The following is a 12,188-nucleotide window of genomic DNA, read 5'->3' as shown; positions in this document are numbered from 1 at the left end:
TCTCTCCAGAAACGAAAAAAATTACAAATATAGTGAAAAACTTTAATACATTTTTATGCAATGCAAATTTGCTATTCTTCAGTATTCGATATAACATAGATTACAAAATCTGCAACACCACAGGGAAAAGACGATCGATGTTTTGGCACAAATGTTCTATGATAAGATAATTGTTTATGAATGTGTACGTGTTCGGAGGTACAGTACCGTACCAGTCGCACTATGATATGTACATAACAAAACGGATCAGAAATTATTATGAATACATTTATTAATGTATATACATAACCGACAAAACGTTCTTCAAATTGTTATTTGGGTATTGAAAACGGTATTTAAAATGTGCTGATTTGTTTTCCAGTTATGAACGCACATAGCGAAATATCTAATCGAAGAATTTCCCAATTAACTAAGCTTTCTTTGCAGCTTTCGTTTAATCAACTTATTAAGGCAGTTTAAAACGTTAGAAATCTTCGCATTACAGCGGAAAATGGCCCAATTTTCTTATTATAGAGACATTTTTTAGCACAGAATTATATTTATTCTGCCTAGACAGTAATCGTTAAGTTGTAATGCAATACTCTTCGGTAATAAGTTTGTTTTACTCAAAGCACACAATGAACAATTAGTATCTATTCATATAACCTGGACTTTGATTATAAAACAAATTGTATATTATTTTAAACAGTTTTTATGGAAGCTTGTAAATTTTTGTCTATATTTAAATAAATATACGCGTTATGGCGGTAATAGTTGATTCATTTCAAAAGTCACCAATCAGCCGCTCAAAATATTACGTTGGTGTTCCGTTGAATATTCTACGTATACTGTTTATTGGTTGCACCTTTAAAAACTGATTTTATTGTTATAGTAATGCGTTGCTAACATACATTAATAAAAATGTAAATAATATTAGAATTACATAAAATACAAAATCATTTATGTAAAGTACATAAATCCTTTGCTTATAACCTTTTAACATTGTGTAATTAAATTTAAGTTCGCAGTGTCCACACACGTATGCATTTAGTTTAATAGTTATTAGTAGGACACTTTGAACGAACATACATACATGTCTAGTACATCATTTTGCTCATTGTGAAGTATTTACATACATACAAGAGTATATCAATATTAATATTCATACATACATATGTATGCAAATAGTATGTATTTATGTAGTATGTACATTGACATTGGTAGTAGCTACTACTATTTTCGATCTTGTTGTTTGGTTACCCAATAGTTAAATTGCAACAGTGAATTGGTGTACATGTAAGTACCGGATATTACCTCTAGTTTATCAAAACGTTTGATGTGTCTTCATTTGTGACAATTTCCGACAAAAATTCAATTCGTGACGGTATACAGTATTTAAATAAAATCAAAACTGAGATATCATTCATTAAACAAGTTAAAATGGTTACGATTTTACATGAGTATTCACTTTGTTAATATTCGCATTTCATATTTGTACGTATTCGTATATATTTATAAGAGCCATGCATAAATCTACTGTTAGTTTCTATTATATCAGTATTCAAGGCAGTTGCTACACTTTTATCACTGTTTTGACCGTCTTGATTCTTATCACCTAAACATAATGAAAATGGCGGGCAATAGTTGTTACAGAGGTTTTCAGGCTCGTTGCTTACCATTTTTAAATTAAAAAGTTAAATTCGTTGGTTTTAATGTTGGCAATGTCCCATAAAATCAAGCAAAAAATACATCATTCATAGGCATTTTATATTATTCGTATATGTAGTTCAATTTTTCCCTCAAACGAGACGCCAGTTAAAGTTTCGTTTAGGGGACTTGGATCATGCGATCACACTGCGACGGCGAAGGGTGTTAGTTTCACATTACTTATAATGTATCCTTTACTTTCGGTTCATGCAAGGCTCTAGTAGATGAATATTATCAAACTGTTTGTAAGTTCGAGTAAGTAACAAATTTTTTGTTACTATGCAAATTTAATTTTCGTTTACGTATATATTATTATTATATTCAATTATTATTGTTTTCTCCAATTTTAGTATGTAACGCTACATCAAAGAAAAATCTATTAGGCGAAGTCTTTGGTTATCTTACTTATAAAATCTAAGGTTTACTTAAACTAGAATCGGCAAGGCCGGAGATTGATAAATATTGCTGAGATGCGGCGAGACGCAAAAGTAGCTGTATCGTACCCTACGATTTACATTCGCATCGAGCCGCATTATTCGTATCGTTGTGATTCTGGTTACGTCAATTGCTGTTGTTCTTGTTCTGGGTGCTTAAATCAGAAACCTCCGTATCCGCTTATGTCGGACGGCTTGAGACGATCAAAAACGCTGAGATGATGCGTAGGATGATTATGGTGGGAGTGATGATGGGTATGGGGATGACCATAAGATGGATAGTTTGCCTGTGGCGTGGTGTGACTATACGGGTGGGCATATGGATAATTTGGACTTGGCACATGTAATGTAGTTGTGCTGCCTGTAGCCTGCACAGGACTGCCCAGACCGTAGTGGCCATGAGCGGCAGCATATTCGCCTGGACCACCTGTGCTATGTTGGGGATGCGATCCGTATGCTGTTGACGCGTACACTGAATTCACATTTACTGGTGGCATATGAGCCATATGACTGGCAATGTGCGCATGATCCATATACATTTGTGGATGCGTATGTGGATGAGGATGTGTGTGTGGGTGTGGATGCGGATGTGGTTCTGGATTATTTATTGTTGCTCCCAACGCGCTAGTGATCAAATGTGTGGCATGATGCGGATAACCGGTGGGGCTATGGATGGCATATTCATTGCTGGTGCTGCAATTATTCTGATTATTATTACTACTTTCGCTGCTGCCTCGGGTTTCCGCCCTGCTGGTATATGCAGTTACGTTGTCCGTTGTCGCAGCAGAGGCAGCGAGATTGCTAACAGAAAAATTATTATTCAGTACATTGCTACCGTCGTTCGCAGATCTGCCTGACTCCACCTGTACTGGGTTGTCCTGGTGGCAACGTTTCTGTTGCTGCTGCTGTTGGTGTAGACCCAATAATCGACTTTCAACAGCGGCAGCAGCAGCTGCTGCCGTTGCTGGTGGTATGGGGGTGGAATCATGCTCTCTGATAGCGGGGATTTGATCAACCAGTGACTCTAAGCCCGACAAGCTCTTACGTGCGACATCTGACCCGATTTGGACAGATGTACTTGGGTTCTGACTCTGCAAGTTTCCCAGTTGAGGACTCTGCTCTAGCTGATGGTGGGGAGACATTAGCAAATAGGGATTTTGCTCCTCATAGCGCTGCCAGTGCTCCGACGGTTCCTGATGGTACTGCAATGGCTGTGGCTGCTGATGCATTTGTTGAAGAATTGGTTTCTGGCCTTGATGCGTATGCGGTGAAATCCACTGCTGATAATGATCCTGAGAATGTACTGCGTTAACATCTGCTTCAGGGCCAGGACTAACATATTGGGCCTTGTCCACGGTTTGCGATTGCTGTTGCCCCATGCCGAGTCCTTGCTCCTGTGCCTGCCCTTGGGTCTGCTCCCGGCCTTGCCCATCAGGGTTATCATCTGGTTGATCGAAATCGACTGCGGTGCACATGTTTGGAGAATTAGGCGGCGGCGTTTCGCCTAGGTGCGGTTGATCTCGAATGCCGATGCCTAATCCCATTGGCTGGCTCTGTTTTTGGGACAGCATGTGATCATTCTGCTGATCAAGAATAGGTGGCGTACCATGAGCAGCAGAAACCGACTGACCCACTGGCGGAGTTCCATGTCCGTGTATTTGAGTGTAGTTGCAGTTTAGTGCTGGGGAAGCCATTGGCGACGCCGATGCCGTATACAGTATATGCGAAGGTGGCGGCGTATTGTATAGACTGGGCGGAATCTGATGGTTGCTCTGTGGTGATGATGCAATATGTTCCATCGAGAGCGGGTGCATGGCAGACAATCCTGGTGGCTGTGAGTTGGGATTTGCATTAGTATGTTGGTGATGTTGCTGCTTGGCTGGTATTATGTTATCCATTGTGGGTTTTAGTTTCTTTGGCCTGCCTCGCTTTTTTTTTGGCATTTCCGGATTGCCTCCACCCGCAATCATGGAAAGATTCATAATATTATTAAAGTCGTGGTGTGCCATTTGTTGACTGCTCATTGTGATTTTGCTTCCTGTGGAAGGATCAGTAATTTCTTGCCCCTTCACCTTCTTTGGTCTGCCGCGTTTCTTTTTCTCTTGAGGCTGCTGTGGTAAAGCCTGCTGATGTCCAAACAAATAAGTGTTTTCCCCAATAGTGGTGTTTGGTGCATTTCTTATAGTATTATCATCGCCGGTGTATGCAAACGTTCCGCGTTCATTTACACTGTTAGGCGATGGCACATTAGGAGTCATATGTGGCAATAATTTCTCAGACATCTGACTAGGACCTTCAACACTTCCACCTTCGCTACCACCGCCATCGACAAATATCAAGCCAACTTGCTGTTCAGCATGCGGTTGTATAGTATTGTTGACATCAGGCTGCTGCTGCTCACTGCATTGGCGTATGCGCTGATCTGTGAATACGCACTCTGACTCATCAATGTTAGGTATTAAACCATTCAGAAAGTCGCGAAACTTCTTTAGCGCCGCATAGAAGGGAACTTTATCTGCGGCGCGTGGCAGCTGTGCGCATCGTGCTGATGATGAAGGCATCACCCAAATGTACTGCAATAAAATAGAATTTTTGTCATTTTCGCGTATGGGAAATTCAAAAGAAAAAAAATAATAATAAAAAAATTGTATTGACATTTAAATGATTGAAATTCACAGTCGGTAGATAACAACTCACTGTGTCAGTGCCATCGACCCGATCAGGTTGACGACCAAAGTGAAATTCCTTTTTACCCGAGAAAACTTCGAATATAAGTTTTCCATTAAAAACGGCGACTTTGGGGCGGAATCTTTGCAGTTTTTCGAGCAATATGCGGCTTCCCTCCTTGATTTCTTTCCTGGTCAAGTCAGCCGAACCTTTTGTGGCACGCGCCACCATATTAGTAAAGCCAATGCCATGATTAAGCAGCTTGTGATCGTCATCAGCGCTCATTTGCTCCTGCGTGAGTCCAGCCAAGTACAGGCACTTCCAGAAATGATTTCCAGGTCCAGCGTAGTGATGTCCCTTATATGCCGCAAAGAGACCAGGGTTTATACCGACCTGCAAAATGTAAGTGAAAGGTTTTCAAAATAGCTCTCAAAACTAGACTTGGTTTGGGAAATAAGGTGACGTGATCGCATTTCATCCGAAATTTACAACTCACTATAACGATATCGAGATTATCACATAGGTGGTCTGGAATAGTCCTTTTAATGACCTCCGCCTCGGACATGCCATTGAATCTGTCGTGCTTCTTGCGCTCCTTGGGCTTCATTCCCAGTAGTGAATCGCCAGCAGCATCGTCGCAGCCAGAATTAGCGGCACAGTTTCTTTTGAGCAAAAGTCGATATCAAAATATATGAAATACCCGCTTCCTTAAGCCTGTGGCAAATATATAAATGCAGACAGTACTTACCCCGGTTGAGAAACGGATGCAGACATTTGCATTGCGTCTTCCTCAGTTATAAGCTTCTTTTTTCGACCTCTCTTCTTCGGAGTTGGCTTAGATGGCAGACCGCAGAGAGAGCTATCAGTTGACTCAACTTTATCTATGTCATTGTAAGGCTCGCTGTTGCGCATATGCTGTTGTGGATGCTGATGTTGATATATGTCCCCTCTAGAGCACTCTGTGTTTCCACTTGGCACTGAAATTGGAGCCGGCACGCCTGCATAACTTGCCGTATTTGAGGCGACGTCCTCTATATGGCGACTAACCGGCGAAAGCATGCGCATCTCCTCGCCCATGAAGCTATATGGATCAACACCAGCAGCATTAGCATTGCTGGAAAGATGTGGCAGGGGCGGAGGAGCTTGTGCCTGATTGCCATTGGTGCCAGAAGCTGGTGGGGCGGCAACGGCTACTGTATTATGGGATGACACCAGCTCTTCCGTTTTGCTTTGACTTAGTTGCATTAGCCCAATATTGGGGTGTTGCATCTGATGCTGTGGTGTGACAGAGTGTGTCGATGAGCTGTGGGAATTAGGAGTCAGAACATCGCCAGCACTGGTCTCGTAGCCATCGTCTTGATTTTCCGGCTTCACATTACCGGGAGAGAGCGTTCTGTAAAAGACAAGTGTAATAACAGAATGCGGAAAAATTTAAGATAGAGAATAAAAACATAAAATCACAAGAAAATATTAACCATTTCATTATGATACTGCCGATAAGACATTCTTCAGTACATCAGAGTATTATTATACCTATTTTACTGAATACTTTTCATTACTTACAATTTGTACGCCGAGTTTGGATCTTCGTGAAAATCATCCATAATGAGATCGTGATAAGCTTCGTGTATTTGCTGTTGTTGTTGTTGCTGTTGTTGCTGCTGCTGCTGTTGCTGCTGCTGGCCAAGAGGAGATGGCTGATGCAGATGCCCATGACACTCCATGTGATGTGGAAGCTGTTGCTGCTGCTGGCGATGATGATCACTGTGATGTACTCCAAAGAGTTCAGAATGCTGAAAATGTGGGTTATAGCTGGAGTAGTTTGCGTGCTGCTGATTTCGGGAGTTTTGCTCATGAATGTTCTGCTGATGGTGGTGCTGTTGTTGCATCATTTGTGCATACATATTGCTATGCAGCTGACTATCAAGGATTTGTTGTTGCCCGTATTGGCTCTGTGTCGAATTATCATGATGATGCTGCAGGGCTAATGGAAGTCCTTCACTTGCTCCTGAGCTTTCTTTCTCGATCTGAAGCAACAGTTCAGAGTGTCGTTGCTGCTGTACCGTTCGATAAGGCAGCTCTGAGCCTACATTCACAGAACCCTGCTTGGTGTCGTCTGGTGCCGTTGTCTCTGGCGTTGTTACCTGCACTTGCTCCTCATCATGTGGAGCCCATATCGAAGCCCTTCGATCTGCCAGCAAAATATCACCAGTTGCTGCTGCTAATGCTAAGTTAGTAGGAATTCTTACATTCAAATTGGAGGAGTCATTTACACAACCATCGATTTTATCATTTGAAAAATATTTTGTCGAATTGGAGGAACCAGTGGCATCATAGAGAGCACCCGAATTGTACTGCCGTTTGTTGGTGTTGATCAAAGATGAGTCTCCCCCTGACCCATTACATGGCTCCTCCAAGTGTCGTACAGCTGCTGTCTGTGGCGCTGGCACTACCAACTCCACGCTCGTAACCAGAGCCTGCTCCGGGGCAATATAGAGATCGTCATCATAGCCTCCAATCTTTTGAGGACTCTTACTGCTCCCACAGTTACTGGAGCTATCGAGAGCTGGAACTGGCAATGGTTGTGCCTTCTCAACGGTGACAGATTGATGTGGCTGTTGTTGTTGAGATTCGTCGCTATCTCCTACACTTTTATTCGGGGCCACGTCAGGAGCTTGAATGGAATCATCGAGATCACCGCCGCTCCTGCTAGGTGTTTCCACTAAACCGCAAAACTTCTGGCGCTTGCAATTATTCGAACGCCCGGCACCCTTGCTGGAGTTACTATGGGTTGAACTACTATGATATGGGTTTGATGCTGACGCAGACGATGTCGCAGTCATAGTCACTGTCTCTGTTGTCGTGCCCAAATTGCCATCCTCAGAAGATGCCATTTCAATACCAGTGGGCTCCTTTGTTCTCTGCTTTACACTTAGGTCAGTCAAGGCCGCTTGCAGGATTCTAATTAAACCTTCCTGACCGGCGAAAGATATATTTTCTCGCGTTGGCAATATTCTTAAGACTATTGGAGCTACTTTAGGCGTATGTGTAAAGGAACTACTTATCAGTGGGATCTTCTCTGGCAATAACCTTTCCACTTGCATCTCCTTGTTATTAAACGCCCATTTATATATAAAACTGTGGTTATTAATCGTTTTATCCCGATTCCATCCCGATTCACTTGTCGATATCTAATTCTACCTGAATATGTTTTTCTTAGTTGATCACATAAGTTTCCGTGCGCTTCTCATGGCTTTATAGAGGAGTTATTCGCGCCGAATAAGTAGAATAAAGTAGCAGACACGTCAAATCTACGACTGAAAAGATGGGGCATAAAAAAAACGGAAGACATATTATAAATGTGTCAAAATATAGTGTTTTTTTGTTAGTATTCTAAGCATTCATTTCGTTTATGTGTTACTAGCTCACACAATATACATAAATTTTATACATATGCACGTTGATCCTTCATTAGCATCAATAATCGAATAATTATTGCAGAGTCAACTGTTCGTATATTATTACAGTTCGTCAACTAAGTATAGTTCGTGCCTGACTAATATTCCCAGTAAACAGATTTAAAAAAAAACAGTGGTGTCCTTTCTTCCATACCCATTTACCCAGCAAATCCCTACATAGTAAAAGAATATATATGTTACATACATATGTAGATATATACTTTTGCATGAATTCAGTATACCCTTACACCTCACAGGTAATGGACACACAAAGATCGACTTGAGCGACTGATCGTGCACGTGGCAAGTGATATACTCTCTACATATGAGTATAATATAAAATGAATTATATATAGTATATGTGTGTATATGCAAATGTATATATTTTTACTTCTACAGAAAGTATACATAACTGCATCAATTGTAGAGTGAATGAATCTACAATCATTATCGCTGTTTAAAAATATTAGGCAGCACATTATGTTGGCTATGTATATATACATCTGTATGTACATACATATTTACGACTGTGATGAATCTAAGTGCCTATAGGAAGTTACAAGTTATTTACAAATACCATACCATACCCTAGACTACGTATACAGATTGAAATATGCATACACATAATATTTAAGCAAAACCCCCAAATGCAACGAAGCGAAAAATGGCAATGGCAAGTTATGCATATACTTGTGTACATACATATGTATGTATGTACATCCAAACATACATATCTTATATGCACTTATGTAGCTATGTCTGACTGTATGTATGTTTATACATATACCTACGCGTACATACATGTGTGTCCAAACTACTGTACCAGAAAGTTTAGCAAAGTCAGCAACAACATCCAAACCAGTACGCACCGCACTGACGAAAAAGCTCATATATTGTGTGGCTGTGTGCATGTGTGGGGCTGTGTGTACAGTTATTCAGAATTACAGGGTTCGACACCGAAAACGGGATTGATACTAAACAATATACATATCTTCAATTAAATTTTTATCATTTACTAAAGATATTAACGTAAATGTGAATTAACTTTTCCTAGTAAGTCCTTTTGCGCATACCATTAGGTTGGGTTTTGTACTTTATCATTATACTTGTATAATAGATATATTTTGCACTGTACGGATCCAACGTCTCATCTAATAAAGAACAAAAAACTTTAGCTAGGTGGTATTATATGATGGTATAAGTGTGATATTATAGTATTTGGCTATACGCCGAAAATCAAGTAATGAAAAGAAAACTGTATAGCTAATCATATTTGCACCCTTGAGTGTTTATGCAACAGCGTAGGGCCACGGGCACCCTGTTTATCAAAGTACATATGTATATGCATGTAGGCGTATAGTATACGTATTCGCATTCGTTCACATGTACAACGTATCCCTGTCACGAAAGAGCCCCGAAAGCAACTGAGTCAGACCCAAACCGAGAGAGTCGAAAGCTAACACAGATCGAACCAAGAACAAAACAGTGCATCCAACGCAGGAGCTGAAATGGGGTAGGTGGGTGGTTTCTGCTGGGATGTCATGGGGAGCTGGAGCTGGGTTGGCCATTCGTGCAGGCCAGTATATTCAGAAAACATCATGGAAAATTAATAGCACACTACGAATAGGAACACACTTAACAACTGAGGCGCACATTTGTAACTATTCGAACACCTGAAGCAGTAGCATTCACAACACACATCATTCAAATTGGCGCCTTTTGTGGTGGTAGCCAATTGGCTATAGTCGGGAATCTGTAGCCAGATATCAATTGATCGATACATACATACATCATATCAACCGGTTCATGTACATACGTGGAAATACTATGTACATGTGTGCATACATAAGTACATACATATGTACATATCATATGCTCGAATGCTATAATGTCAATGATTCCCGGACAGTATTGCAGTTACGATTGTAGTCATTATTCAAAAAGTTTCATGACAACGAGACAGGAAGATATGATCCAAAATATAACCTATGTATATAGTATAGATTGAACTAATAATTTAGATATCGTTAACATAAGCACTAAGGCCAATTCGTACAAAACATACGAACACATTCTCATTCGGTTCACAAAAGATATGTATAATAACAGCGAGTCGGTCGGCGGTACGGTACTCGTATTTTATTATGTACACATGCATGTATTTCTGGCTTTTCTCAGTGGATGCGGATGGGGAGGGGAGAGCAAGAGCAGCAGCAGCCCCAGCCAGCAAGAAATAAGTATTTATGTAGATATATATTTACATAATATGCATGCGACTAGTACATAGATATGTACTCACGTTTCGCTTGTATTAGAGTGTCACAAAACGCGCATTAAATAACTGCAGATTGCTGGGAATCACAATCACGGGAATCAAAACAAAACTATGGATATGATGTATGGATATTTTTTAGCTGCTATTCAATAAAACCCGACGAGCCACGAACCGTCTCCACTAAAATGCCGCAATTGAAAGACGAAAGCTTTAAGCTTTTGATTGTGATTAAGTTAAGACTGCTGCGAGAGAGATACAAATACATTGGGCGGCATTGAGATACAGCTGCCATTTATTCTGCTGCTATTTCGACAACTTTTTTCAGGTTTGATGGTGATTTTTTCGAGTACAGCGGTGATTGCTCGAGCCGGACGCGTTCGTGAGACTATCTCTCTCCAAATTTGAAAGCAATTGAAAGACGAAAGCTCAAAAGCTTGTGATTGGGATTATGTCAAGTCTGCTGCGAGAGAGACAAAACGAAAAATTAGTGTTCGTAAACGTTTCGCGGAAAACACGTAAGCCAAAGGTATTAAACTAAGCATTGGTGAAGAGCATTTGTACATTTTTCCATGTTAAGTTAGATAGGTTAATAACTTTTTTCTTCTATGAATGGGCTAAACAACATATTTTGAGCAAATTTATACAATTTTTAACTATTCATGTATTCGTGGAATTTGGTCGCCTATTTGTGCGAATAGGTTATTAGAAAATACTAAACAATACAATACCAAGATATTTGATCAGGAACAATTACATTTTAACTTTCGTTCGACGATTCATTCAATTCTCTTTTAGGCTATCCTTTCTCTGCTTTGTCTGACTTGGGGGTTTCAGATTTTGTTAATTTAAAACTCGGATTGTTCTTGCGAATCAAGTCTTAAAGTTGTAGTTTTTCCATTCTTACAAAGGTGAAGCGACTTTGGTTTATAAAGGAATAGTGATGATTGATGTATCAAGCTATTGATAGAAAATGATTTTGGTCCTTATCATGATCGATCACATTTTACGATAAATTAGTACGGAATACATAATCTTTTGTTTTGTCTCTTGCACAGACACCTCTGGTGTCTACTGAACTTCTGTAAAATTAAAAATTTTGGAAGAAGAAGACTTCTGTCCATGGAAGGGGGTAGGGTGAGACTCACGCAAAATTCATTCACCACCTGAGAATTTTAATTTTAAATAAATTTACATACAATTTACAATACATACAATGTTTAATATTAGTTCATGTCTGGATCGGTGTCGTGATCTTGTAATCCATCTACGGATTTTTTATAAAATACAAAAAAATGTATATGATATATATGGAAAATAATTATCATACACTCTTATTTAATTAATTAACATAGTATAGAATGGCGCTACGTTACGTTGTTATCTCGTCTGTTTTTGGCTACTAAAAAATAATATACAAGGGAAACAAAAACAAAGCGAAGCGATCAAATCAAATCAATCCGATCAATCGAAGATCAATTAAGTACAGGGTGCAATCAAAGATGGAAAGCCTCGAGATAAAGCACTGTCTTTGCGTTGCACTTTTATCTTGTTCTTTCCAGCCGGATGTAGGAGTTAACTGTCTTTCTCTCTCTTTCTCTTATCACTTGTTTAATTTTTTATTTCTGCTCCGAGATCAGTTGTTAGCAAAAGAACAATCATTGGATTCTG

At 39.9% G+C, this 12,188-nt stretch overlaps 1 protein-coding gene across 2 annotated transcripts; it reads right to left on the bottom strand.

Annotated features, from left to right (window-relative positions):
• Positions 1-253: 253 nt before the first annotated feature.
• Tdg (Thymine DNA glycosylase) lies at positions 254-10,939 on the bottom strand. 2 transcript variants are annotated; one of them, XM_033381202.1, is made up of 6 exons: positions 10,545-10,939; positions 6,351-8,104; positions 5,536-6,180; positions 5,284-5,449; positions 4,818-5,180; positions 254-4,693 (listed from the first exon to the last, which is right to left on the bottom strand). In XM_033381202.1, exons 2-6 carry the CDS (start codon positions 7,889-7,891, stop codon positions 2,282-2,284), a joined length of 5,127 nt encoding a protein of 1,708 aa, XP_033237093.1. In that variant the 5' UTR covers positions 7,892-8,104; positions 10,545-10,939; the 3' UTR covers positions 254-2,281. The 2 variants fall into 2 exon arrangements, with proteins under 2 accessions (XP_033237093.1, XP_033237094.1); XM_033381203.1 differs by lacking the exon at positions 10,545-10,939 and adding an exon at positions 10,507-10,523.
• Positions 10,940-12,188: the final 1,249 nt, after the last annotated feature.

Source organism: Drosophila pseudoobscura, chromosome 5 (assembly GCF_009870125.1).
Source record: "Drosophila pseudoobscura strain MV-25-SWS-2005 chromosome 5, UCI_Dpse_MV25, whole genome shotgun sequence".
Classification (NCBI taxonomy): Eukaryota; Metazoa; Arthropoda; class Insecta; order Diptera; family Drosophilidae; genus Drosophila; species Drosophila pseudoobscura.
Note: the sequence above shows the minus strand (reverse complement) of the source record. Positions and strands in the feature narration are given on the sequence as shown.

What these genes read in the sequence shown, in the direction of transcription:
- Tdg (XM_033381202.1), bottom strand. Translation starts at nt 7,891, where the DNA reads ATGCAAGTGGAAAGGTTATTGCCAGAGAAGATCCCACTGATAAGTAGT. An exon ending in CCAAACTCGGCGTACAAATT is followed by an intron (nt 6,181 to 6,350) that starts GTAAGTAATGAA and finishes TGTCTTTTACAG; the next exon opens with AACGCTCTCTCCCGGTAATG. An exon ending in GCATCCGTTTCTCAACCGGG is followed by an intron (nt 5,450 to 5,535) that starts GTAAGTACTGTC and finishes TTTGCTCAAAAG; the next exon opens with AAACTGTGCCGCTAATTCTG.